Here is a 24,512-nt window from a genome sequence, read left to right as displayed (position 1 = left end):
GTGAAGATTTCATTAAAATTTTTTATAAATTTGGTAAAATTATAAGTACTAACAGAGTAATTTAATCAATTTTTTACTCATGTATTATTCTTTTAGCTTAAACCTTTGATGAGGTGCTTAATGAACTTTTGACAAAAATATGAAGTTATTTGACCCAAAAGAAAAGTATTGTGTATGCATAAATATAAGTTTAGATTTATAAAGTAGCGTTAGGAAGAGAGATTGAAACTGAGAAATTGAGACTGAAAAATAGATATTGAAATAAGTATCAGTATTGTGTTTAGTGTAAAGTGAAAGACAGAGATTGAAATAAAAATAAAGTTCTAATTTAATTTGTACAAAGAATAAAGTTAAAATTAATTAATTGAAATGTGGTATTTTAAGTATAAAATGTTATTAAAGTTTCAGTCTCCATCTCCAAAAATTTCAGTACTCTGTGTCCCCACTTTTTGAAGATATTGAAATACTGAAATTTTGGAGACAGACTGAAATTTTAGTACCAGTCTTTGAACCAACAAACATTATACTGAATCTCAATCTCTTAGTCTCTGTTATAATATTTCAAGACAAACGCTACCTAAGAGATGATATAAAGTTATAAACTTCAATTCAAATACTAAAAAGATCTATTTATTAGAAAAACCTATTCAAGTAATATTTTAGATATGCATGCTTTGGTTCTGCATTTGGCCTACTCATTGGGATCACAATATTCAAATACTTTCATATTCAAATGTGAATGGCTAGTTACTCTTGGAAAAATATATAAATAAAATATAAAATAAATGTTCAACTCAATTTATTCTTCCAAGAACCAATTGCAAAGTAACAAGTATCTTAGCAAAAATAGGCTTCACCAAATCCACTAAAAAAAGAGGTTTTACCTGTTTTTTTTTTAAGGAACCTCCTTATTTATGTTTGTAAGAATCTTGGTAAATAAATTTATAAGCTTCATAAGTTAAAGAAGAGCATTGAGATCAGATAGTGAATTCTGAAATAATGCAGCAATTAATTTGTGTAGATACTAAATAGTACTAGTAGTTAGTTATTAAAATTATAATTAACTATATTAACTCACACGTATTGTCCATTGTTATAACTAAAATTGTTTAGTAAATATGAAAAGATTTATATGAGTTCTATTTCGATATTTTTTTTATATTTAATATCAAAGTTGATTAAATTATTTTGACAATCATATGTGAAAATTCATATTCAAATAAAAAAATAATGACAAAAGTATTGTTCACTGAGGATGTGGTTCGTTGTTCAAAGCTTTTCTTGTAGAGCACGTAGCAAAAGTGAAGTGGTGACTCCAAACTATAACTTGGTTGAAAATTTCCGTCAGAAGCTCTTCCATGGTTGTGGTCCGAGTCAAACCGAGAAAAGTAGAGATGTATCTGCAAAGACACTACGATACGACACTCAAATCAGTAAATATTTAAAAGGTATAATAATTCTGTGAATATAGAATGTTAAAAATATGACCATAGAAACATAAAATATGTCAAAAGTATTATTTGAGTAATGGATCAAAAGTATATATTTTGTTAAAATTAATTATTATATATCAAAATATGCATATATAAATAAACAGTAAAATATAGCACAGACATATTAAAATGAAAACATGATATGAAAGAAAAAACATAAAAATAGGATAAAAAGAAAAGAAGAAAAAAGAGGCTAAGATTTATAAAATATAACGGAAAAAATAAAAACAAACATAAAAAACAACTGATATTAATTTTATAGAAGCATCCATTAAGATCATGTATCATATATATATATATACAGACACAGACACACAAACTTATTACATAAAAAAAAAACTATAATACACCAATATCATAAATATAAAAAGGCATTCTAATTTTAAAAATAATCAAACATGTTTTCCAACTTATCGTCAAGTGACATCTAAGTCTACATTTCTATTTTAAAGCCCAAGAATTTTAGCAATAGTTATGTCTTCGTAACTACACATTATTTGTGCTTTAACTTTTAAACTTTGTTGATTCATAACCTTCAATTAGTTATAAAGATGAGAAATTAATAATATCGTTTAATATAAATATTGTCACAAAAATTGTAATTGAATAATTATGAATATTAACAATAATAATCACTTAAATAAATAAAAAAGCATTTTCTCAAAGTAAACATAGAGTAAAAAGAAGCAACAAAAAAAAAAGAGAAATAATTTTAAGTTTAGAAATGAGTTTTATATTCATCCTCATATCTATTTCTCTTATGTTTCATTTTTCATTATTCTTTTTATTTGTCAAATTTTGATTGTGAATTATGAAAATATATATAAAGTAACATACATATGCTATATTTAAATACTATAATAGAAGATATAAGTCACTACATGCAATATATAAGTACAAAAACCTCAACTAATGTAAAATCTTTTTAAAAAAACTATAAAAAAATCTAATTTCTAGTTCTATTTGTCAAGAATCATAATACCATAACATTTTTAGTTTAAAAAAATAGTTATAAACTATCAACTACCATTATTATAATTATATATACATGTCCGTGTGAAAATGAGAATTATATCGCTGAAGAAAACAAAGGAGATTGAGTAAAATATATTTGACAAATGACAAAATTTATATATACCTAGTAATACTTACATATCCGTGTATATGTCAAATTAATAATAATATGTGATCAAATTGTAAAAAAAAAATGGACACTAATATGAGAAGAAAAAATGGGAAAAAAAGAGCGAGGGGGCAAGGAATTGTGGAAGAAGAAAATAAATGTGAATGTGACTTAATATAAAAACAATAAATAGTAAAAATGAGTAAAAAGAGATAATAAAATAAGTTTTATAGCTCAATTACACTTAAAAAAAATTATTTAACATTAACAGCACAGAATAACCTAAAGGGCTAAAACAGATAAATGTCAAAAGAGGCAGATGAAAGTTAAGGAAAATCTTAAATTATAATACAAAGAGAAAAAGTAAGTTATGCCACATTGGTAAAAAAATGATCTGACACAATAAAGAAATGTTAAGTATTTGAGAATGAATGTTAAACTACCATGGTTTGATTGGTTTCTCTTTTTATATTTTATATAATAGATATATACATAGATTCTCCTCTTTAGCATACTGTTTTTCTTTGAGTTTTAATATGGAGAGAGAGAGAGAGAGAGATCACTCTTCCTGTAAATGAGATGCACTATAAGAATATAGGACTGTACAAGGGGGGGAAATGAGGATATGTACAAAAGAATAGAAGCAGAATAAAGGGGAAGAGCCAACTGGTATAAATATGCAACTTCAATAAAAAAAACTCATAACCACAGCCGAGTGAAGAGCCATAAACAAGAACAGATGATAAAGTAGCTGCATGCATGAAATACTTCAATCCTAACCACCAAAATTCCACCATCTCTTCTTTCTCTTTGCATAGGGTGCCGGCAACTCTGGTTACAGTTAAATGAAGAATATCATTAAAGGCAAGAGTTACAAGAAAATAGATCCTCCTAACTTGAGCAAAAACTAAAGAAAAGAAAAAGCTAAATAAGAAAGTCTAATCTTCCAATCTCTTATCTAAAATATGTTGTGTTGCTTTTGTTATGTTACTTGCCTTTCCTTTTTCCCCAAAAATTTGAGGATTATGCATAGAAGCTAATCCGCAATTATAACGACACTAGAACAATCTGTCTGAGGTACAACAAATGAATCCAAAATGCAGAAAACAAAATAACATAGGGGACATCTCAGCAAGGTTGTATAGCTTAATTATAACTCAACTATCAATAAACTTTGCCACTCCCCTCATCATTCCTTACTCTCATACAAAAAAACACCCTCAAATTGCTTGCTTAAAATTTGTAGCTGCATTTGGTAAATAGCATACATATCACAATAATTAGGACATGGTAATGTGAGAAATGTTCTGAACCTTCCAAAGGACATTATAAAAGTAAGAGACTCAATGGAGCAATAAAGTCAAAATTAAATTTCTACGGTACTTGTATGGAATTACCTCCTTCAGGATAAATTGGGTTGTAATGCACCTCCGCCCAAAAGCTCAGAAAGATCACTGCAGTAGTTACGATGGAAACTCGCTTAGCATGTCCTTAAAACAGAAGTTAAAATACTATAGGTACTTGTCATTTAAGATTACGCATCACAGTTGACAAATTACTTTCGAATAGATAAACAAAATAATACCAATTTAAATTTTGCTCATTTCGCAAGAGTCAAACAAAACCACTAACAGTAGTAAGAACCATTTTGCTTCTATATACAAATCTGCATGCCTCTGTTTCACCATAATAGAATTTTATAGATATAGAATAATAAACTCAATGTATACTAATATAATCTTACCTTTTCCAGACTTCTGTGTCTGTGGAAGAATCTCGATGTAACACGTATCCTTAAATGATGTAATCACAAAAATTTTGACACCATACTGAAATGTAGAAACAAAAAGACAACCTCAGCAAATCATAGAAGTGATTGATGATATAAATCAACTAAAATGCAAAGGTTTTCCTTCAACATTTCAAATCATGAGATATGCTAATTGGATTGAATTCCATCCACAAAAATAGTCAACTATGGCATATAACAATGATATATCTTAAAAATGTCTCGGTAACAAATCCTTCTACGCATCACATGACCTCCCTAATCATTTTTAAGTAACTAGCATTCAACAGTTGTCTTTTTTCAAGCCAAAACAATGTTTTGTTTAAACAAAGATTATGGTTCCAAAAGAATAAGTTCACTACATAACCATTTGAACTTTACTAGAAAAATGCCCTAAAGCTGCTACAGCTTTTATAATAAACCATACCTGCTAAGATGGCCTCTAAAAGATACAAATAATGCTTTACATGAATCCAATAGACTAAGCATCCAATGCAATGCATCAGACAGACAAAGAACACTGACTTTGAAATCTCAAGCCAAAAAGAAGGATATCATAATAAATACAAAATGGAAATGGTATATTTCATCATACCCAATCGGCAGCAGCCTGCAATGTGACATGATCACCCCATTCACCATTCCTAATATCAGTGAACCATGAGAACATCAATAAAGCCATATCATCTGAAATAGCATAGCCTAGTCTTTACATAGATATAATGCTATAAAGTATAAACATACTTGCTCATTTTCTTTAAGTAATCACTATACTCCATTGGAACATATCCCCCATATAGTTCTGGATAAGACTTGAGCTGACACCAAACACAGCAGAAAACAATATATCAATAACAAGAGATAGATTAAGGTCGCCCACTCAAAAATAATCTGTTGTTAACTTGCCACAAACATGAACAAACCTGTTGAACAATTTGCTCCCGCACATGTTTGTGATACTCTGGTGAGCGATAGAGTTGATCTGACAAAGAACGAAACTGGAAAAATACAAAACCAATAAGACACTTTTTAAACAATATAAACTACCATTAGAAAAAGGATGTTATGCATCATGATCCATTGCAAATTTCTCAAAAAAACAGCCAGTGAAGTTGAATCCTTTCAAAAAAATGATATTAGTATAATTCAGATGCTATTCATTAAATCTTAAACTATCTTACAAGGATAAATTAAACCTTAAATAAAGGAATTGTTATAATCCAAAAATAATGGATAAAGACCCAACCTGGCAGTTACCATCTCCTTCAACCTTACGCTCAACCACTTCATACAACTGCAATCTAAGAAGGATCAAATTCATTAAATTAGATGAATCCTAAATAACCAAACAACCAAGTTAAGATATATATTTTGCTCTAACTTGCAGATAGGAAGCTGACGGAAAATAAAGAAAAAGGAGAATAAGCCAGATATTACAATATAGTATCTGCTAGTCTTGCTAGTCCAACATTCCCTACCTCTTCCTCTTTGTGTTGCATATTATCAAACAAAGGAGATTTGGGTCTATAAAATCTCATTTCTCAATTTATTGCCGTGGCATCCATCTAGTTAGCTATTGCAATTTCTTTTAAGATCAAAGTCATCAAGGAACCAAGTAATCAGAAATTAAGTCATTATGGCACCAAGTTATTCAGAAAGTAATTAACTAAGAGTGCAAGGAGTGTTTTCCCTCTAATATGAAGAGAGTGTGGGGTGACCTAATGGCTGTTCACCTGTTCCTACATCCTTCTGCTTTGTCGTACTGGCTACTTAATGGTTGTTCACTACCTATGCTGTACTAGTATACTAGTAAATTTTAATGAGAGCTGCAATAAGGTTCTACCTTTGTGGCTAAATAGTATTCCCATTTTAGTTACACTAACAAATCATTTGCCCATTTAGGAGGAAAAGGAAGGGGGGGGGGGGGTTAGCAGATAGAATTACAGGTTAGATATGCCTTTTACTTTTTACCTAGAAAACAACTTACACTAAAAAAAATTATAAATCATAAATAAACCAAGACCTGTCTAGTAGCCTTTGGTGATCTGATATTTCTTCATCATATGATGGAATTTTTTCATTGGTTTTAGGAATATGCTGCAAGTACAGACAAGAGACATTTGTATTAATATCCAAATTGGAATTCTATAGCTACACTCACATATAAAGTATACATCACTAAGTATTACATATATAAGAAATTATAGAAAGAAGAAATCCAATGATACTAAATACAACAGAATTTGGCTGCACTAAAAGGCTAAACTTACAGGGATTGGGACCATCTGGTTTAATATTTTGCCTACTTCACCGTCAAGAGAAGACTCATCCATTATTTCCAACGTATGCCACATATCATCACTAATAACTGGAATCTCTCCTGACCCAGAAGAGGAACCATAAACATCAATGTCATGCATACCATTTTCCCTTCCACTTGGATCATAATTCTCTGCTTCTGGAATGTTGTATGGCTCACTGTTAGAGTTCTGGCAAGTTTCATTGCCTACATGTTGTTGACAATTTATCATGACAAGTTTGAAAAATATCCAGCACATCAAAAAGATAACAATAGAGTAGCCAAGCTTATACCACCAAAATTTCTGCTTCCATCTGAGTAAGAATGCCAATCCTGTGCAAGTACGGCTGCCCGCGCTTGATCATTCCCGAATTTCGACATCCCAGAAGCTTCTGAGGATTGAAGTTGTGATAATTCTTCCTGGTAAGCACGAGCAACAGCTTCATCATTCTCCACGTACGAAGGCTGACAGAAGCCTTCTCTAACATATTCTACGCTGCTACTTAAATCCGGATCATATCTAGTTATGATACTAGGAGAACCATTATTGGAAAGTGTGCAAACATCTAAGAGATTATGAAGGCCCCAGCGAACAACATCAGGATCCATGTCATATGCTGTCATGATCCTTCAAAACAAGGAACTCTATCCAATCCAAGGACTAGCTGTCTTATCCCAAGAGTTCAATATCTGAAACAGAAAAGGTGCAATGCATTCAGACATCATATAAACAATAAACTTCAGAAAAAAGAAGCAAAATATTAAAATGGTTCCTAATCTACCTACCAAGATCAGTTCAAAATGAAAATATAGACAAGGAATAAAGCACTAAACTCAATATATTCACTACATAAACACTTGGATCAGAAGCAACAATCTTTCAACTCAAACAAAGTTATCCAAACAGTATATCATATACAGTTAGACCAATACAATGCTTCTTCAATATGAAATTAAATATCTAGTTTTGTTTAACCTTGGAAAAAAAATGTTATCCAACCCGAAAGCATTAACCTTGGAACATGCAAATCAAAAATCACAACCTTTTTTCCCCTGAAAAAGAAATATAACACCTAAATCCATATCCCAGCGGACAGAAATCCCTAGCCACCCAAAAGCTTAACCACCCCCTCCCCCCAAAAAAAGAATTTTTTAAAATAAAGAATCTGAGGTAAAAAAAAAAAGTAAGGAAAAGACTAAACCAACCTCGGATTAAGCAGAAAAAGGAAGATAGGGATTTGGGAATGGAAGAATGAGAAGAAAAGGGGAGGGTAATTGAATTCTTGAAGAAATGGAATGCGAATGAATTGGATGGATTGGAAGTAAGAGAAAGTGTGGCGCGATCTCAATGAATTCCCCAAAGGTTAAGAATCATTACAAATAAAAAAAAAAAGAAAAAAGAAAAAAGCGCAGTATATATTACTATAGCTTAAAACGACGTCGCTTGTAACGTCTTTTCTTGAAATTCGGCATCTTTATTTCCACCACGGTATGAATCAGAAAACCGTCGCCGGTTATTTTCACGTGACGTGTCATGATATCATTATTTTCGTTCTATCCATACGGCTTAGATTCTCTCTGAGTCTCATGCTATTTTTATTTTTTAGAGTATCAGTTTTATTCAAGAGGAATAGTCTTAGACAGTATACACTATATAACTCTATATTAGTTTCACTTGTTTGATTTAGAAAATGAGTTTAATTTTAATGTAGTGATAGATTAAGTTGTTTCAAATTATATTTGTTTTATATATGAATATTTATATCATAGTTATAAAAAAAATATTTTTAGTAACATAACAATAAATAATTAAATATATTTATATTAATTTACATTTTTAAGACATTAAAACTAAATTTTTAAAGAATCTTTTGTATCTTTAAAATTATACAGAGTGGGATATTTTCAAAAAAATTTTCTTTCTTTTTTTCAAACAACAATACATTGAGTTAGTGAAATATTTTTTAACATTATAGATAGTATTATAGACATCAATGTTTTTACTTGCACACTTCAGAAATAACTTGCACTTTTGAACATTATTTTCATAAAATGAACGAACTCAAATATGCATATTTTCATAAAATATCTTTCTAATTATCCTCTAGATCCTAAACCAAAACGTTTTGAATTTTTTTTTATGCTTTCAAAATAGTAGTTCATTCTTTCTTTCTTTTCTTTAGTCTATATAGATCATGATCATGAAAAAAAAAATTGAATATTATTCAAGACATTTATAACTAAGAATTACTTATCCATAATACTTAGAGTTCGTTTGAAAAGTAGCAGAAGCTACTTTTTCTGACTTTTAAATTATGAAAACTCACTGTACGTGTGTTTGGTATTATTTTAAAAAGAACTTTTAACTTTTCGAAAAATTAATTTATAACTTCTTGAAAAAGTAAAAATACATGACTTTTCTTCCTACTTCTCTTCCTAGATAAATCATTCTTTTATTTTTGTAAAAAAAAAAAAAGACTTCAAAACAAAAAATTTACTTTTATTCTTGACTCTCTAAAAAAATACTAAAAATACTGGTCCCACCACCATACACATATTCTAATTTAAATTAAATTCGACTGTGGCTATGTTATTACAGGATTCAGGATTTATAGTTGAAGGGTTATTGTTTCAAGGGCATCTGAAAAGAAATGACAATCAAATATGGAAGCGTCGAAAACATCAGAACCATTCACACGTACAATGATACAAAATACATGCATAACCATTGACAATTAGTAGAATGCGATTTTCGCAACCAAACGCTGGAGTTCCCTGTCAACTCCCAAAGAAGGAAGAACGACGTGCTTGATTTAAGAGTCTGGTTCTTGGAGAATATGAAATTTTCTTAACCAAAGATGTACTGGTTAGTGCTAGTCACGCCTTGTAAAGATCATCCATTGGATCAAGTTAGGAATTTTTTTTACCATTTTACCACTTTATTTTTATTATTAAATTTGTATTTAATATTATGTGTGGTATAAAATTTTAACTTTAATTTTATTTTTTTTATGTGATTTTATTTTTATATAGCTGCTATTATTTTTATAGTTAGTTATAACAAGTTAGAAATTCTAATAGAAGTAAAAAAAAAATAAAAACAACAACAAAATATACATTGACACACATTTTATATTGGAAAAGTATAGGGTACCAACATATTATCTGCCAACTTCTGCCAACTCTTATTTATATTTGTGTTTTATGGAAGTGTATTCGTAGATGTGTCTAATAATTAATGTATTTTAAATACATATATAAAGAGACACATCCAGAAAATGTATCTATAAAACACTTCTATTAAACACAGTTATAAAAAAGACATTTTTATTAGACACATCCACGAACACACTTCCATGAAACATAATTATAAATAAGAGTTGGCAGAAGTTGGCAGATATGCTGTTGGTAACGTAGCGGAACCGTTTCATATTTATTTTTTATTTTTATCTACCATATCATACATAATAAAACACAGTAAACACTAACTACACAATAATTTCTTTAGCATTACCATCAATATTATTGTGAATTAAAATTTTATTATTATTTATCACACAAAAACACCTTATGGGTGAAGATAAAGTAGAAGAATCAGTTTTTATCAAAGAATGGGAACTAATAAGAGAGCAAATAAAGAATTAATTGTCTAAACAATTGTAATATTAGTGATTAGGTATCAACATTTAATATTAAAAAGTATTTATTATCATTGTTGTTTTAATATTAATTTTTTGTGGAAAAAAAGATATTTTTTGAATTATTTATCCAAATGTTACAACTTTTAAATAAGTACTTCTATAACTAAAAATCCAAATACAAAATAACATATTTATAAGCTACTATTAATAAAAGTCTTTATACTTTAAACTTTTTTAAAAATTTAAGTTGTTCACTCAAAATGAGTCTTACAACCATAAATCAACTTATAAATCTACATCCAAATCTTAAGAAGTAAATTAAATTACTCTTTTTGTCAAGAAATAACTGTTTTTTTCACTTTTTTTTTAGTTTAAAATTAATGTATCATAAGTTAAAAGGATATTTCTTTTCAAAAAAAAAATATTAACGATTAATCTCAAAATCTGAACCTCATCAAACATTATATTACCAAGCCTTCAATATGCATTTCAATCTAAAATCTAGAACTTTATTTTTCAATCACTAATTTAGAACGGTTGGCATCCTCAAATTTTTAAATAACAATTCTGAAATTTAAAACATAAAAGAAGTTTCATGTTACCTTTTCAATCTTCACACTTCCTCAATGTGGTTCTTTGTGAATAGCTGGTAGAATAGTTGAAGAAGACTTCAATCTTGATGAAGAAGCTGTTGCAAGTGCTTATCGAGAAAAACTATCACTTGCTAATCACCAATGTTGTCCTGAAGAATATGAAGAAGAAGAATAGAAAGAAGTAGGTGGTAGAAGGAGGGAATTTTGTATTGATTTACTAATGATATGTGATTTTCGTTATATAGAGTATTTAAAAGACTATTTATGACTGAAATAAGTCAAATAACAGAATATCGTTACATTAAATATTTGACTGGTGGTAAAATGTCCAACATGGCTAGATTTTGTACATGATTTGGCGCCTCCCAAGTCTCTCTTAATTGGGCCAATGAAGAGTCAACAACCCTTAATTCCTTGTTTCTTGAGTTTACCTTCAGGAAGTCTTGGAAGCCCTTCATCGCATTCTCAATCTCCTCTTCAATTGTTGCATTTGTTCCTTTGAATACCAGCACACAAAACATTGCTTTTCTTTTTTCATCTAGTTTTTCCAATAAATTAAACATCTAATTTTTCAGCCCTTGATTTTTTGTAGGTTTATTTCTTATGTTAGAGGCGACGCAAACTAATTTTCTTGCGTACCAACAGTCCCTCACCACATGGGCTTCTGATTCGTCTTCTTCTCCGTATCTTGGACAACTGGAAGCAACATTGATTCCTCTTCGCTAAAGAATTTGGTTGTGGTTTCATTAGTGGTGTTTTGGCTAAAAATAGATGCAGAGCATGTGGGGGGAGGGGGGTAATTGCGTTGCATGGAACTACAGCATATAGAGGGTGTGTTACACGTGACAATTTGTCATTGGCTGATAAATCAAAACAGTAGGGCGTGTTGAATGCTCTCCTCGGTATCATTTTTATTGTGAGAAAGAATGTTTTTTGGGTGTGTTGCTAGTGTAACAGATGATACTGCAAATTTAGTAGTATATTACAATGGTGAGATTATACAAAATATTCATGAAAGAGTGATGTTTGTGTGTCAGAATTCATTTTCTTTTGCACTATGACATTGATGGAACTTTAAAACGGTCTCTGTCAAAGTATGAAGAATGGTATGTTGACGAGAGTGAGCAGTATTTTATACCGAAATCTAGTTATTGTTTTCTCTCAAAGTATGCAGAATATGTTCCAAATTCACTGGTAGAATCAATGCGACAGTCACAGATGTATGTTGAGTTTGAAAACGTATAGGCAAATGAAATTCAAAATGATTTAGATATAGAGGATGATAGAGTTGCAGTGTACGAAGGAATGAACAGTGACAACGAAGAGGACTTTGAAGCCACGTATGAAGTCGGTGACGAAGACGAGGATGGTGATGTGGAAGTCGAGACAGCAGCTGAGAATGTAATGGTTCATCCCACAGTTAGTCAACCGATGAAATCCCACTTTTTTATGCGCAACTTGGAACTTGATGCCATGAATGCACCAGAATTTACGGAATATGCAAATATAGGTACGTGATGAGTGAATAATACGTTTTTGTGTTTTTATATTTTGGATGGATCAATGAATGATGATATTTCTGTAGGTGTTACTGACCCTGAGAATGTGAAGAGTTCAGGATTGGAATGGAGTATCGTTCTAGAAAATCTGTTGTTGCAGCAATCAGAAGTTACACTATCTTTAGAGGAATCGACTACAATGTTTATAAGTCCAAACCACATACGTTCTATGCAAAATACAAAATGTATGAGCGTGGGTACGACTGGATTATCTAAGCTAGCTTGATACAGAAAAAGGTTGTTGGAAGATACGAAGATACAATGGTAGGCACACGTGCACCATGGAAACGATTTCACAGGACCATTCCAAGTTAGACTCAAACACAGTTGCTGAGGCTAAGGTCATTGGTTGAGACTGACCCGTCTATCAAGGTCAAATCTATAATTGTAGAAGTCCAGTCAAGGTTCAACTACACCATCAATTATCGAAAGACTTTGTTGGTAAAATAGAAGTTCATAGGCAAAGTTTTCGGTGGTTGGAAGGATTCTTTCCAAACTTTGCCATGGTGGCTCTTGGTTATGGTTCAGAAGATGTTAGACTCAATTATTTAAATAGAAACACAAATATATAAATAGGTCAAATAATATAAAATTTGTTACGATTAATATTATTATTATTATAAAATTTTTAATGTAAATATTTATTCTATTTTATATTTTTATTAAATAATAATATGTAACAAATTAATTAATTATGGGGGTTATATTTTAGAATAGTTAATTGGTTGATTTTTAAGTTTTTGTCAATTAATTAGAACTGCTTATCTGGTATTATTAGAAAAAAAAATATGGTTTAAATTTAACATAAAAAATTAGTATCAACTTTTTATATAATAAAAAAAAAAATAGATAGACAGGTAGAAACCAAGGTTCCATTTCTTTGAAGCTGAGTTATACACATGGTGCTTTAGTACATAAGGTGGAATTGATATCATGGATTTGCATTTTGAAGAACCATTCTTTGAAGTCAACTTAAATCAAATGGACAACTAAATATATAGAATACTGAACAGGAAAATGGTAATATACTAAAAAGAATAATGGCAATTTTGTCTAGTTTTTCTTATGTTCGATAAATGCAATCACTGTGATGTTGCATGAACCAATAAATTGATGAATAATCTAATAATAAACAAATAGAAAACTAATCCAAATCAGTCCAAAGTTATTTTATTTTATATTTTTAATTATTATTTATCTTATTTTATATTTTTAATTATTGATGGAATAATTAAATAATATTAGATGTAATAAATATATAATTATAAATATTACATATATAAAATTACGAATGTTAAATAAAATAATTTTGTGTTGTTATCTCTCTAGCATTATTGAATAATAAAATCGACTACCACATTTTATGTTGACAACTCTTAAATGCTTCAAGCTTAAAGATTTTCTCTATTCTTTTTAACAATTGAAAGAGTAAAGTGTGATCTCTCGCTATTAGTTTTATAAGTGGGACCAAGAATAAATTTGAGAGAGAGAACAATAGAGAATTAAAGATCGCACTTTAGTTTACGCTCTCAATTTTTTTTAACAATAGAGAACATCTATTCCCCAAATATACAACAAAGTGAACTAGAAAATTTAATAACAGTAAAATTTTAAACATGGCATTAATTTTCATCACTATAATACAAATGTACAAGCTCTAGATAGAGATTAAAAAATGACATGATATATTGTAACTTTTGTGACAAAAATTGGCACTACTTCTTTTGGAAGGTGACCATACAGAAAAATGCTGTTGCCCTGCCAATTACTCCAATAAGAATGAGGATTGATATGCACAAATTCCAATCATGAAGATTATAGCCACTTTTCATTAGTGAACCACAACGAGTTAAGAGCCAAACTCCTTGATACCTGCATTATAATTGTAATTAACATCATGTTTAGTATCATTCATTCTGAGCATTTTCTCAATGAGACAAATTATCTTCCGTTCTCATAGATTACCTTTCAGCATTTGCAACTACAAATGCTTGTAAAGCCCATTTAGAGTAACATAAATTTGCTATACCCTTCAAAATTTTACTATCTTTTGGTTGTGTTGCAATCAGAGTCAAAACAACAGGAAGTAGTACTGACCACTGCAAGAAACAGAAACATCTTAGAGAAATTAAAAATGTAAAAGAAAAAATTATTATTATTATTATTATTTGATGGTAATTAATATTTAATACTAACCAGCTGAGCTGCACCAGGTTCAAAAATTATGGCAAGTGCATATGCTATGCCAGTAACACAATACACAAGACAAAGCAGCACAACATAGTTATCAGCAAAAGAAGATCTTGGATTGGTGAAGAAATAGAACATTGAAAGGTACACCACAGGCTTGATCACAGTATTGAATTGATCAATTGTGTCTTTTGAGAGAAAATAAGCCAAGCTACTCATCCCAGAATCACTCTCCCTCCAGTAGTGTAACTTGTCCAGAGAGAATGATCTTAAGGCAGCAATTTTGCACAGAAGTGCTGAAATTAACACAAATTTAGCATGGTTACTCATTCCTTTGCCATATGAAAAATGATATATGATTAAGGGACTTGTATAACTTACATACTGCAATCACTGTATAGGTGTATCCAGCTGCACCAAATGTTTGATCACTTGATTTAGTAAGAGTTCCTAAGCATGCTCCAGCAAGTAACAATATCAGATAATCTATGGCTTGGATCCTAGCTTCCCTTAATCTCTGCTTACCAACCCTGATTAGAAAGTACTTATACTGCTTGAATATCCCGGGTGTTCTTCGGTTGGATAAATCCTTGGATTTCAAGAAATTGAGTTTGATCTTCTCCCCCTGCAGTTCCACATTATTTCTCACATCATGCCACAGATCTCCAGCAAAGGTTTTGTCCTCATGATCATATACATTGGCCTCTATAGCTGAATTTATGCTCATGGACGAGTCGTACTGCTCGGCGCTCTGCTGCATATCATGAGGTATTGGATATCCATTATGAAGCATCCATCTAACTGGTAGCTCTTTATACCTCACTCCTGAACTACCACCAGGTTTTACTATCCCCTCCAAGATGTCAATGAAGTAATCCGGAGGATTGATTCGCTCCGGTATATCTATCCCCAGGCCTAAAAAGTATTCTTCAACTCTCTTGGCAGGTCCATGATAGACAGTAAGTCCACCTTTTCCCAGAAGTATCAAGTCATCAAACATCTTGAACAATGCATAGCTGAAGTATCAAAATTAGTCATCAAATCATTGTAAGGGAAGCATAAGATTAATCTGCAAAATGTTTTCTCATGCAGATTTCAACTTGGATATATAATTTAATAAGAAGTTACCTGGGTTGGTGAACCACCATGCAAATGTTCACTCCCTCAAGCGCTTCGCGTCTTAGAGCTCTTAAAAGAAGCTGAGATGATGCACTGTCCAAACCAGAAGTGGGTTCATCCAAGATGAGAAGTGAAGGTTCCATAACCATTTCTAATCCGACATTTACACGCTTCCTTTGGCCTCCAGAGATCCCTCGCTTTTCCACAGTTCCAACCAAGGAATTCCTCACAGACTGAAGCCCCAAGAATTCAATAACTCTTTCAAGAACCAGAACTTTTTCTGGTTTTGACAAGTCAGCTGATAACCTTTAACATTAAAGAAAAAAATCACTTGAATAAGTACATTTCTAGCACTCAAAAGTAACAACATAGTTCAGTTAGAATGTGCAGCAATATAATGTACCTGCATTGTGCACTGAACCAGAGATTCTCTTCCACTGTCAAGTTTCCATGAACTACATCATCTTGTGGCACAAAGCCAATAATTTTCTTGAAGGAGTGGATTGATTCATTCCTTCCATTTATAAGAATCGAACCGCTCGCGAAGCATCCAAAGGCCTTTCCAGCTAGAGCTGACAAAAATGTTGTCTTGCCAGCCCCTGATGGTCCCATGACAGCCGTGATTCGGCCGGGTTTAATTTTCCCGGTAACACATCTCAATATAGGCTTGTTTTGAGCTTTCAATGTAAGAGTCAAGTCTTTGAAAGAAATCTCAATCAAAGGCCTCTTTCTTTTTTCAATGTTGGTAGCCATTTTAACCACTCCTGAGAAGGTAAGGGCCTTGTTTTCGTGCTGCTGAGCCTTCTCCTTTTCGAGCTGAGCATATGCATAGTTAAATATTTGGCTATGAGTATGCAATTGTTTTCCTTTTGTCACATTTTTAGTTCTAGCTTCCATTTTCACATTGAAGTTGGCCTCAACATGAATGTCATCTTCAATTTCATGTATGATCTGCTTAAAACCACTGGATTCTTTACCCTTTTCCTTCAACTTTGCAGATGAACTTGTAGTAGGTTGTGAGTGTTCTAACAATTCAACATCTGTTTCAGAAGTTGCTTGATCCAAAATTACAACTGTTTCAAGATTTGTTTCTTCCCTCCTACGTGAGAATTTTCTTGAAAGTTGAGCTTGTAGCCCGATTGCACCTTTCTTAGCAGCATCTTTTGCAAATTTCCATCTTTGGCGCGCAGTGGCAGTGCTCCTTGCATTTCTAGCAGCTGCTTCTCTAGATTTGGCCATTCTCCTTTCCTTAGTAGTGAGAACTTGATCAGAACAGTTGTAAATTATGAGCAGCAAAGTACTCAATGCAGCCTGCATAAGAAATCAAAGAGTGTTCAAATCTACCATCATGGTCTCTATGGCCTTGTTTGGTAAAAGTAAAAAACTTACAATGAGCATGATTCCATATGCATGCATATTTTGCGTCGCTGTGTTTGAGCTGCAAGAAGTCAATCTGAAGCATCCTACATGATAATCAAGAAAATTATCATATATACTTTGCATGAGAAAATTCATCAGTAAAAATGGGACCTAAATATGATATCTAATCTTACTTTTCTCAGAAGTGGAACCCATCCTGCAGTAATGCCTGAATTCACCAGAGAAAATATTAAGATAGTTCAGCTTTCAGGATGATGATTTTATTTAACAATCAAAAGCATAATAATAGAAAGAATTTGTTAAGAAATTAAGTGTGTTTTTGTGCTTCATATGTTGAGTTAAGAAAACTAATCTTAGATTTCATTGCAACTATGCAATGCAGGGTCGCCATCCCATTAGATGGAGTCGGCTACATAGATCAGACAATACCATTGAGTTCTATCATGTATCATGCCTATTGTGAAACTGTTTACGCGTAGATAGTGCAATAACGTGTTTAGTTCATATCATGAAGATTCAACAAAGTTTTTAGCTGGCTGTCAAGAGCCTAACACAACTCTCCTTATTTATCCAGACTTGTAAAACCGGCTATGTAACATACAAGGAGTTAGGGCCATTTCCTCCAAAAGCTTAAAAAACATTAACAACTTCTTCTAGGATCCAAGTTTGGCATTTTCTAAGAGTAGGCAAGTGTTGAAGAAAAATAATACCCACTACTACAAGGAACTGTCTTTGTTGTTGTTGGACAATAGGATCCTGCTGAGCAAAACATCTCACTGCTGCTACTAACATCAGCCCATACATTTGCACCTCCACAGCTATGGTTTGGCTGCATTGGAGGCAGTTGATAAAGATATCTGCATAAACATATCAATCATACATTAATTTCACACACTTTCTGCAAATCAACAACTCAAGAAAGCTCCCAACTTAAGGGATAGAAATAGAACTCACGGTTCGCATACGCCGGTTGCTTTGTTTAGTTTAGCAAGAGGGCAGTAGGAACCTAAAGGGCAGGCTGTGAGAGAAGAATTTCAAGTAGAGAGGAATCAGACACAGAATTAGCAGAGATAGACAACAATTAGTGTTACTAATTCTAATGTTATTGTACATAGAAACTACAAATGATTCATAAGGATTTTTGTTTATACTTACGGATCATGCAAGTGATACCATGAGGGCAGAAAAATCCTTCACAACAAGGTTGGCAGTTAGAAGTTCTTGCAGGAATCTCCTTTGAATTTCTAAGGTCAACCTTCTGGGATGAAGGAGCACTGCAGGCCCAACCCGGTTCGCAACCGGCGAACCATGAAGTTAAATTGCAGTTCTTGTTAGGCTTCAAATAATTGGAACTTGTAGATCTCTCCAACAAACTGCTTAGGTAAAACTTCACCTCTGCTGCTGTACACAAACGCCTTGTGACATCTCCTGTTTCAATAATCAGATTCAAAATAATCAAGAATGTTACATTGATTCATAAAAGGTGTTGTGATTCTTAGCAATCATACCTTTAGTCTTCTTAATGCAAGAAGCCAGGAAACTCAAATCTGATGAGAAATTAAATGCTTGGTTCCAATCAGCATCCCTTAAACAATAAATCTATAAACCGTTATAAAGATCAATGTCTGTGCCCCAATTGAACAAAAGAACTCAAATTCCATTTTTCTCTCATCCATGGAATTCCTCTTGATTGGTTTAATTCTTGTTGCAAATAAAATTACCAAGTTGTGAACATTTTTCAATTATGAACATTTAAAGCATATACAAGACTTAAAATTTGAGTATAACTAGCTCAGAACATTACCAAAATTGAATCAATAATCAAAGAAAGAAAGTGCTTACGGATCTTTGACACAGAAAGTGGAGTGAGTGGTAATTTCCTGGCTGAGAAGTGAAGTCAAATTGGAAAGTCTACTATAGACAAGCTGAGTAACAAGTGGAAGAACAGAAGGGTTATCAATTTGGTCATAGTCATTCACTTCTTGGCATTGAACCACAAAGGGTAACCAAAGAAACAGCCATAGCAGATGCTTTGAGCTGCTCCACTTTCTCATCATTGAACTGGAACAACCTGATTCATGCAAGGGAATTATGAAAGGTCAACTATTTATGAAGAGCTTTTGATTCATTTAGGAAGAGAGGGGAATGAATTTGATGCTATGCTTACATTGAAGGGATGCCAAATTCTTGTACACCTTCCCATTCATGCATATGTTGGTTCAACCTATCAAACTTGTTTATACATATTCATTATTAAATTGTTCTTAATATGTTATTTATATATGTTAGAGACAAAAAATGTAAGTTATGTAATATTATAATAACCCATAAAATTAGGAAATGAGAAGTGCACATGAAGAAGTTATTAGAATAAGAATTAATTTGTGTAGAATCTGAAAAGGAGTGTTAAGAACTAACAGAATTTGTGATGTTTAGTCATTAATTAGTCATCATCAATATTTTTAATAATGTGAGATAATATCTAATAATATAGAATTAATCATTTTTATTTTGATAGTTAAATGTTAATCAGATTTTAACAAAAATACTGACTCCTTAGACTTTCTCGTACTGAAACAAACAAAAAACTGTGCATATGAAAACTCAAATTGGTAAGTAGTTGATGAAGATATTAGTATCTTTGACTTTAGATGCAATGTAAATTTTGATGAGAATGAGAAGTGAGGAAGTGATGGTGGGTCCCAAAAAGGATATGAGATCACGTTCGAACGAGGACACAACATACAAGTACAGTGAACTCAACACAACATTGTCCTTTAAAACCATAATGAAGACAGCCGTTTTATTGTCCGCTAATTTAGCCTCAAGTTTTGGTCAACTTATCGGATTCCGTAGTCATACTAAACTTGTAAGATTTTTACATAAAATTAAAAATAAATAATCATTTTTCATCATAAAAAAAATTCAAATACTAATAAAACTAACCATTAATCATTCAAATAAATATTGTATCTATGATTATATTCATTTGACAGTTCTAATTAAATATTATTCTACAAAATATTAAGAATGATAAATAAGTCAAAATCTACCGGATCAGCTTAATTTGTACCGCCTAATTCATAAGTTTTGGTGGATTTCGATGCAGCGGGACAGACTTATCTATTGAGTCCGCCATTCTACAAAAGGGTAGAGATGATAATTGAATTTAAAATATTATTTTTTGCTTGTATTTAAAATATTTGTCCGTTTTATTTTAAGTTATAATTAGAATTATGTTTTTTTTGTGACTAATTAGAATTATGTTTGATTGATTAGAGATTTGGACAATGTTTAATTTAATTATATATTTTGGATAATTAGACAATGTCGGTTGTATTGTTTGTTTTAAAAAACTTGGTTAATGATTATGTTTATTAGATATTTAGAATTATAAAAACTTTAGTATTTGTAAATTTAAAAATTATAACTTTTTGTCTTTAGAAATTATAAATTTATAGAAATGTTTGTAAAATTATATATTTATTTTATTTAATAACTTAATAATTAAAAAAAATAAAAATTGACCAAAAAAAGAACGAAAAATTGACGGACTTAACCCGCCAATCTGCTATTAAGTCGGGTGAACTAGTCCGTTTGCCGCTCCTATAAATTACATTGTTAGTGTTCAATTTTAGTCAATTATTGACTCTCCGATATAAGCAAAAATTATTAATTCTTTTATCTGAATCTTTCATGATCATAAATAACTATTTATTCTAAATCAAATTTAATAAGTTAATAGTTTATTCTATGACAAATATAAATTTTTATGAAAATATTTTATTATTTTATTATAAAAAAGTTTAATTCTTTTAATAGTCAATTATTTTATTAAAAAAATATGTACAAATTATATAAATATATAATAATTAATAAATAATTTTTAATATTCATAAAATATTTTTATAATTATATTTATGTACACACACAATCAATTTTATCAAACAAAATCAACATATATAAGTATCATGTCCTAGAAGAATAGGATTATGTTTGGTAAGAGACATTGTAATGCTTGATTTTATTTCAATTTTATTCTCGATTTTATAAGATATTATATAAGTATTTGTAAAAATGTAAATTTTTTAAAATTTGAACTAAAACACAAAGTTAGTCATTATTCATTTTATTAACTTACAAGTATTTTCTTTTCAAATTGGAGTGAAATTTTGTCTAATGAATGAACAACAACTAACTTTAAAGAAAAAAAAAAGGATACAAATATTTTAAATTTGAACTAAAATATAAAATTTAAATTTTTATTTTTATTAGTTTTTTATTTTGTTAGAATGCAAGTGGAATATTTAATGTAACTATATTCTGTTATTTCAGTTATAATTACTCTTTTAAATACTCTATATAACAATAAAAATCATGTATCATTAGACATTAGTAAATCAATACAAAATTCCCTCCTTCTATCACCTACTTCTTTCTATTCTTCTTCTTTTTTCCAGGATGGCATTGACAATTAGAAGTGATGGTTTTTCTCGATAAGCACTTGCACAGCTTCTTCATCAAGATTGAAGTCTTCTTCAACGTTTCTACTAGCTATTCACAAAGAACCACATTGAGGAAGTGTGAAGATTGAAAAGGTAACATGAAACTTCTTTTATGTTTTAAATTTCAGAATTGTTATTTAGAAATTTAAGATGGCAACAGTTCTAAATTAGTGATTGAGAAATAAAGTTCTAAATTTTTTATTGAAATGCATATTGAAGACATGGTAATATAATGTTTGATGAGGTTCAGATTTTGAGGCTAATCCTTAATACTTCTTTTTTTTTTTTCTGAAAATAAATATCCTTTTAACTTATGATACTATTTTTTTTTAAAGATTCTGAATCTTTGGGGAATTCATTGAGATCTTGCCACGCTTTTTCTTACTTCCAATCCATCCATTCATTCGCATTCCATTTCTTGAAGAATTCAATTACCCTCCCCTCTTTCTTCTCATTCTTCCATTCCCAAATCCCTATCTTCCTTATTCTGCTTAATCCAAGGTTGGTTTAGTCTTTTCTTTACACTTGTTTTTTTTTTTTACCTCAGGTTCTTTATTATTATTTTTTTTAAATTCTTCTTTTTTGGGGGGGAGGGGGTGGTTAAGCTTTTGGGTGGCTAGGGATTTTCAAAGATTTGCATGTTCCAAGGTTAATGCTTTGGGGTTGGATATCATGTTGAAGAAGCATTGTATTGGTCTAAGTGTATATGATATACTATTTGGGTAACTCTGTTTGAGTTGAAGGATTGTAGCTTCTGATCCAAGTGTTTATGTAGTGAATATATTGAATTTAGTGCTTTATTCCTTGTCTATATTTACATTTTGAACTGTTCTTGTTAGGTAGATTAGGAACCATTTTAATATTTTCCTTCTTTTTTCTTAAGTTTATTGTTTATATGATGTCTGAATGCATTACACCTTTTCTGTTTCAGATATTGAACTCTTGAGATAAGACAGCTAGTCCTTGGATTGGATAGAGTTGCTTGTTTTGAAGGATCATGACAGCATATGACATGGATCCTGATGTTGTTCATAATCTCTTAGATGTTTGCACACTTTCCAATAATGGTTCTCCTAGTATCATAACTAGATATGATCCGGATTTAAGTAGCAGCTATGTTAGAGAAGGCTTCTGTCATCCTTCCTACGTGTAGAATGATGAAGCTGTGCTCGTGCTTACCAGGAAGAATTATCACAACTTCAATCCTTGGAAGCTTCTGGGATGTCGAAATTCGGGAATGAATGGCATTCTTAATCTATCTCTTGTTATTGATATATTGTTTTCTGCTGTGTGTGGTGTCTGTCAGCTATGTTCCAATGGAGTATAGTGATTATTTAAAGAAAATGAGCAAGTATGTTTATACTTAATAGCATCATATCTATATAAAGACTAGGTTATGCTATTTCAGATGATATGGCTTTATTGATGTTGTCATGGTTCACTGATATTAGGAATGGTGAGTGAATGGGGTGATCATGTCACATTGCAGGCTGCTGCCGATTGGGTACCATTTCCATTTTGTATTTATTATGATATCCTTCTTTTTGGTTTGAGATTTCAAAGTCAGTGTTCTTTATCTGTTTGATTTTATTGGATTCATGTAAAGCATTCTTTGTATCTTTTAGAGGCCATCTTAGCAGGTATGGTTTATCTTTTTTATATGAAGTCACATTTACACTTATTTAGTTTCTTCTTCTTCCACAATTCCTTTCCCCCTCACTCTTTTTTTCCCATTTTTTCTTCTCATATTATAGTATCAATTTTTTTTTTACAATGTGATCGCATATTCTTATTAAGTTGAATATACACGGATGTGTAAGTATTACTAAGTATATATAAATTTTGTCATTTGTCAAAAATATTTTTACTATATCTCTTTTGTTTTCTATGCTCATATTTTTAAAAATTAATATCATATTTTTTGTTTCTATGCTCATATTTTTAATATTATATAATCATAGAATTATTATACCTCTTAAATATTTACTGACTTGAACGTCGGAGTGTCTTTTACAGGTACACCCCATCTTCACTTTTGCTACTTGCTCTACAAAAAAAAGCTTTGAACAACGAACCACGTCCTCAGTGAACTATACTTTTGTAATCATTTTTTTATTTGAATATGAATTTTCACATATAATTGTCAAATTGATATTAGATATAAAAAAAATGTTGAGATAGAACTCATATAAATCTTTCTACATTTACTAAACAATTTTACTTATAATAATGCGCAATGCGTGGAAGTTAATATAGTTAATAATGAGCAGGTATCAACTACTCATACTCACCTTCACTCTCATTATAGAAAATGTAATCATGTCCATAATATTTCAATATCAAACTTTCATGAACATCACTTACTATACTTAATGTATTTCATCTAAGATAAATTCTATTGTTATTATTGTAGAAATTTAAAACTTGTATTACATATCTACACTAATTTTAATTCGTTGTTATTAGCTTTTAATCATATAAATAGTATATATTTTTATAAATAATGACTTAAATTTACATTTTTTATTTTAGTTTTGGTAATTACTCGTGTATTTTCAGCAAAACTTGAAAAGAGAGAATACATGCAAAAAAGTTTGTGATACTCTACCGCTATAAGCATGAAAAAATATGGATTTATTTTGGGCCAAATAAAAAGCCTTGCTTATGTGTTTGCCTATATCTTTTGTGTTTTTAATATAATTATCATTTTGTTGATTTATTTTTTTAATATAATTTTGTTATCAACATTTGCTGACCTTGATTTACTTTGTTGATCCAGTAGAAATTGAAAACCCATCAAGATACTAAAGGCTTAGTGACA

General features: G+C 30.8%; 2 protein-coding genes across 8 annotated transcripts; both read right to left on the bottom strand.

The window, feature by feature from the left end:
• Positions 1–1,137: 1,137 nt before the first annotated feature.
• LOC130948418 (OVARIAN TUMOR DOMAIN-containing deubiquitinating enzyme 9) lies at positions 1,138–8,073 on the bottom strand. Of its 6 annotated transcripts, none has more exons than XM_057877133.1 (12): positions 7,911–8,073; positions 6,998–7,394; positions 6,676–6,911; positions 6,429–6,502; positions 5,652–5,706; positions 5,329–5,403; positions 5,150–5,223; positions 5,001–5,049; positions 4,361–4,445; positions 4,014–4,070; positions 3,397–3,447; positions 1,138–1,411 (listed from the first exon to the last, which is right to left on the bottom strand). In XM_057877133.1, exons 2-12 carry the CDS (start codon positions 7,326–7,328, stop codon positions 1,179–1,181), a joined length of 1,320 nt encoding a protein of 439 aa, XP_057733116.1. In that variant the 5' UTR covers positions 7,329–7,394; positions 7,911–8,073; the 3' UTR covers positions 1,138–1,178. The 6 variants fall into 6 exon arrangements, with proteins under 6 accessions (XP_057733116.1, XP_057733121.1, XP_057733118.1 ...); XM_057877138.1 differs by having other exon boundaries at positions 1,138–1,400; XM_057877135.1 differs by lacking the exon at positions 7,911–8,073 and adding an exon at positions 7,748–7,826.
• Positions 8,074–14,095: 6,022 nt separating this feature from the next.
• On the bottom strand, positions 14,096–19,429 carry LOC130950763 (ABC transporter G family member 28-like). 2 transcript variants are annotated; one of them, XM_057879343.1, is made up of 14 exons: positions 19,354–19,429; positions 19,029–19,257; positions 18,695–18,771; positions 18,342–18,614; positions 18,141–18,204; positions 17,897–18,043; positions 17,360–17,394; positions 17,196–17,269; positions 16,210–17,117; positions 15,816–16,112; positions 15,069–15,703; positions 14,694–14,983; positions 14,463–14,596; positions 14,096–14,369 (listed from the first exon to the last, which is right to left on the bottom strand). In XM_057879343.1, the coding sequence occupies exons 1-14, from the start codon at positions 19,391–19,393 to the stop codon at positions 14,213–14,215; spliced, it is 3,360 nt and encodes a 1,119-aa protein (XP_057735326.1). In that variant the 5' UTR covers positions 19,394–19,429; the 3' UTR covers positions 14,096–14,212. The 2 variants fall into 2 exon arrangements, with proteins under 2 accessions (XP_057735326.1, XP_057735325.1); XM_057879342.1 differs by lacking the exon at positions 19,354–19,429 and having other exon boundaries at positions 18,695–18,733; positions 19,029–19,077.
• Between the last annotated feature and the right edge of the window lie 5,083 nt (positions 19,430–24,512).

Source organism: Arachis stenosperma, chromosome 9, assembly GCF_014773155.1.
Source record: "Arachis stenosperma cultivar V10309 chromosome 9, arast.V10309.gnm1.PFL2, whole genome shotgun sequence".
Classification (NCBI taxonomy): Eukaryota; Viridiplantae; Streptophyta; class Magnoliopsida; order Fabales; family Fabaceae; genus Arachis; species Arachis stenosperma.
The sequence above is the reverse complement of the archived record's forward strand: the minus strand, read 5'-3'. Positions and strand labels throughout refer to the sequence as shown.

What these genes read in the sequence shown, in the direction of transcription:
- LOC130948418 (XM_057877133.1), bottom strand. Translation starts at nt 7,328, where the DNA reads ATGACAGCATATGACATGGATCCTGATGTTGTTCGCTGGGGCCTTCAT. An exon ending in ACCAGATGGTCCCAATCCCT is followed by an intron (nt 6,503 to 6,675) that starts GTAAGTTTAGCC and finishes CTGTACTTGCAG; the next exon opens with CATATTCCTAAAACCAATGA. An exon ending in AAGGAGATGGTAACTGCCAG is followed by an intron (nt 5,404 to 5,651) that starts GTTGGGTCTTTA and finishes GTATTTTTCCAG; the next exon opens with TTTCGTTCTTTGTCAGATCA.
- LOC130950763 (XM_057879343.1), bottom strand. Translation starts at nt 19,393, where the DNA reads ATGAATGGGAAGGTGTACAAGAATTTGGCATCCCTTCAAT. An exon ending in ACTTTCTGTGTCAAAGATCC is followed by an intron (nt 18,772 to 19,028) that starts GTAAGCACTTTC and finishes TTATTGTTTAAG; the next exon opens with GGATGCTGATTGGAACCAAG. An exon ending in AACCTGGTGCAGCTCAGCTG is followed by an intron (nt 14,597 to 14,693) that starts GTTAGTATTAAA and finishes TGTTTCTTGCAG; the next exon opens with TGGTCAGTACTACTTCCTGT.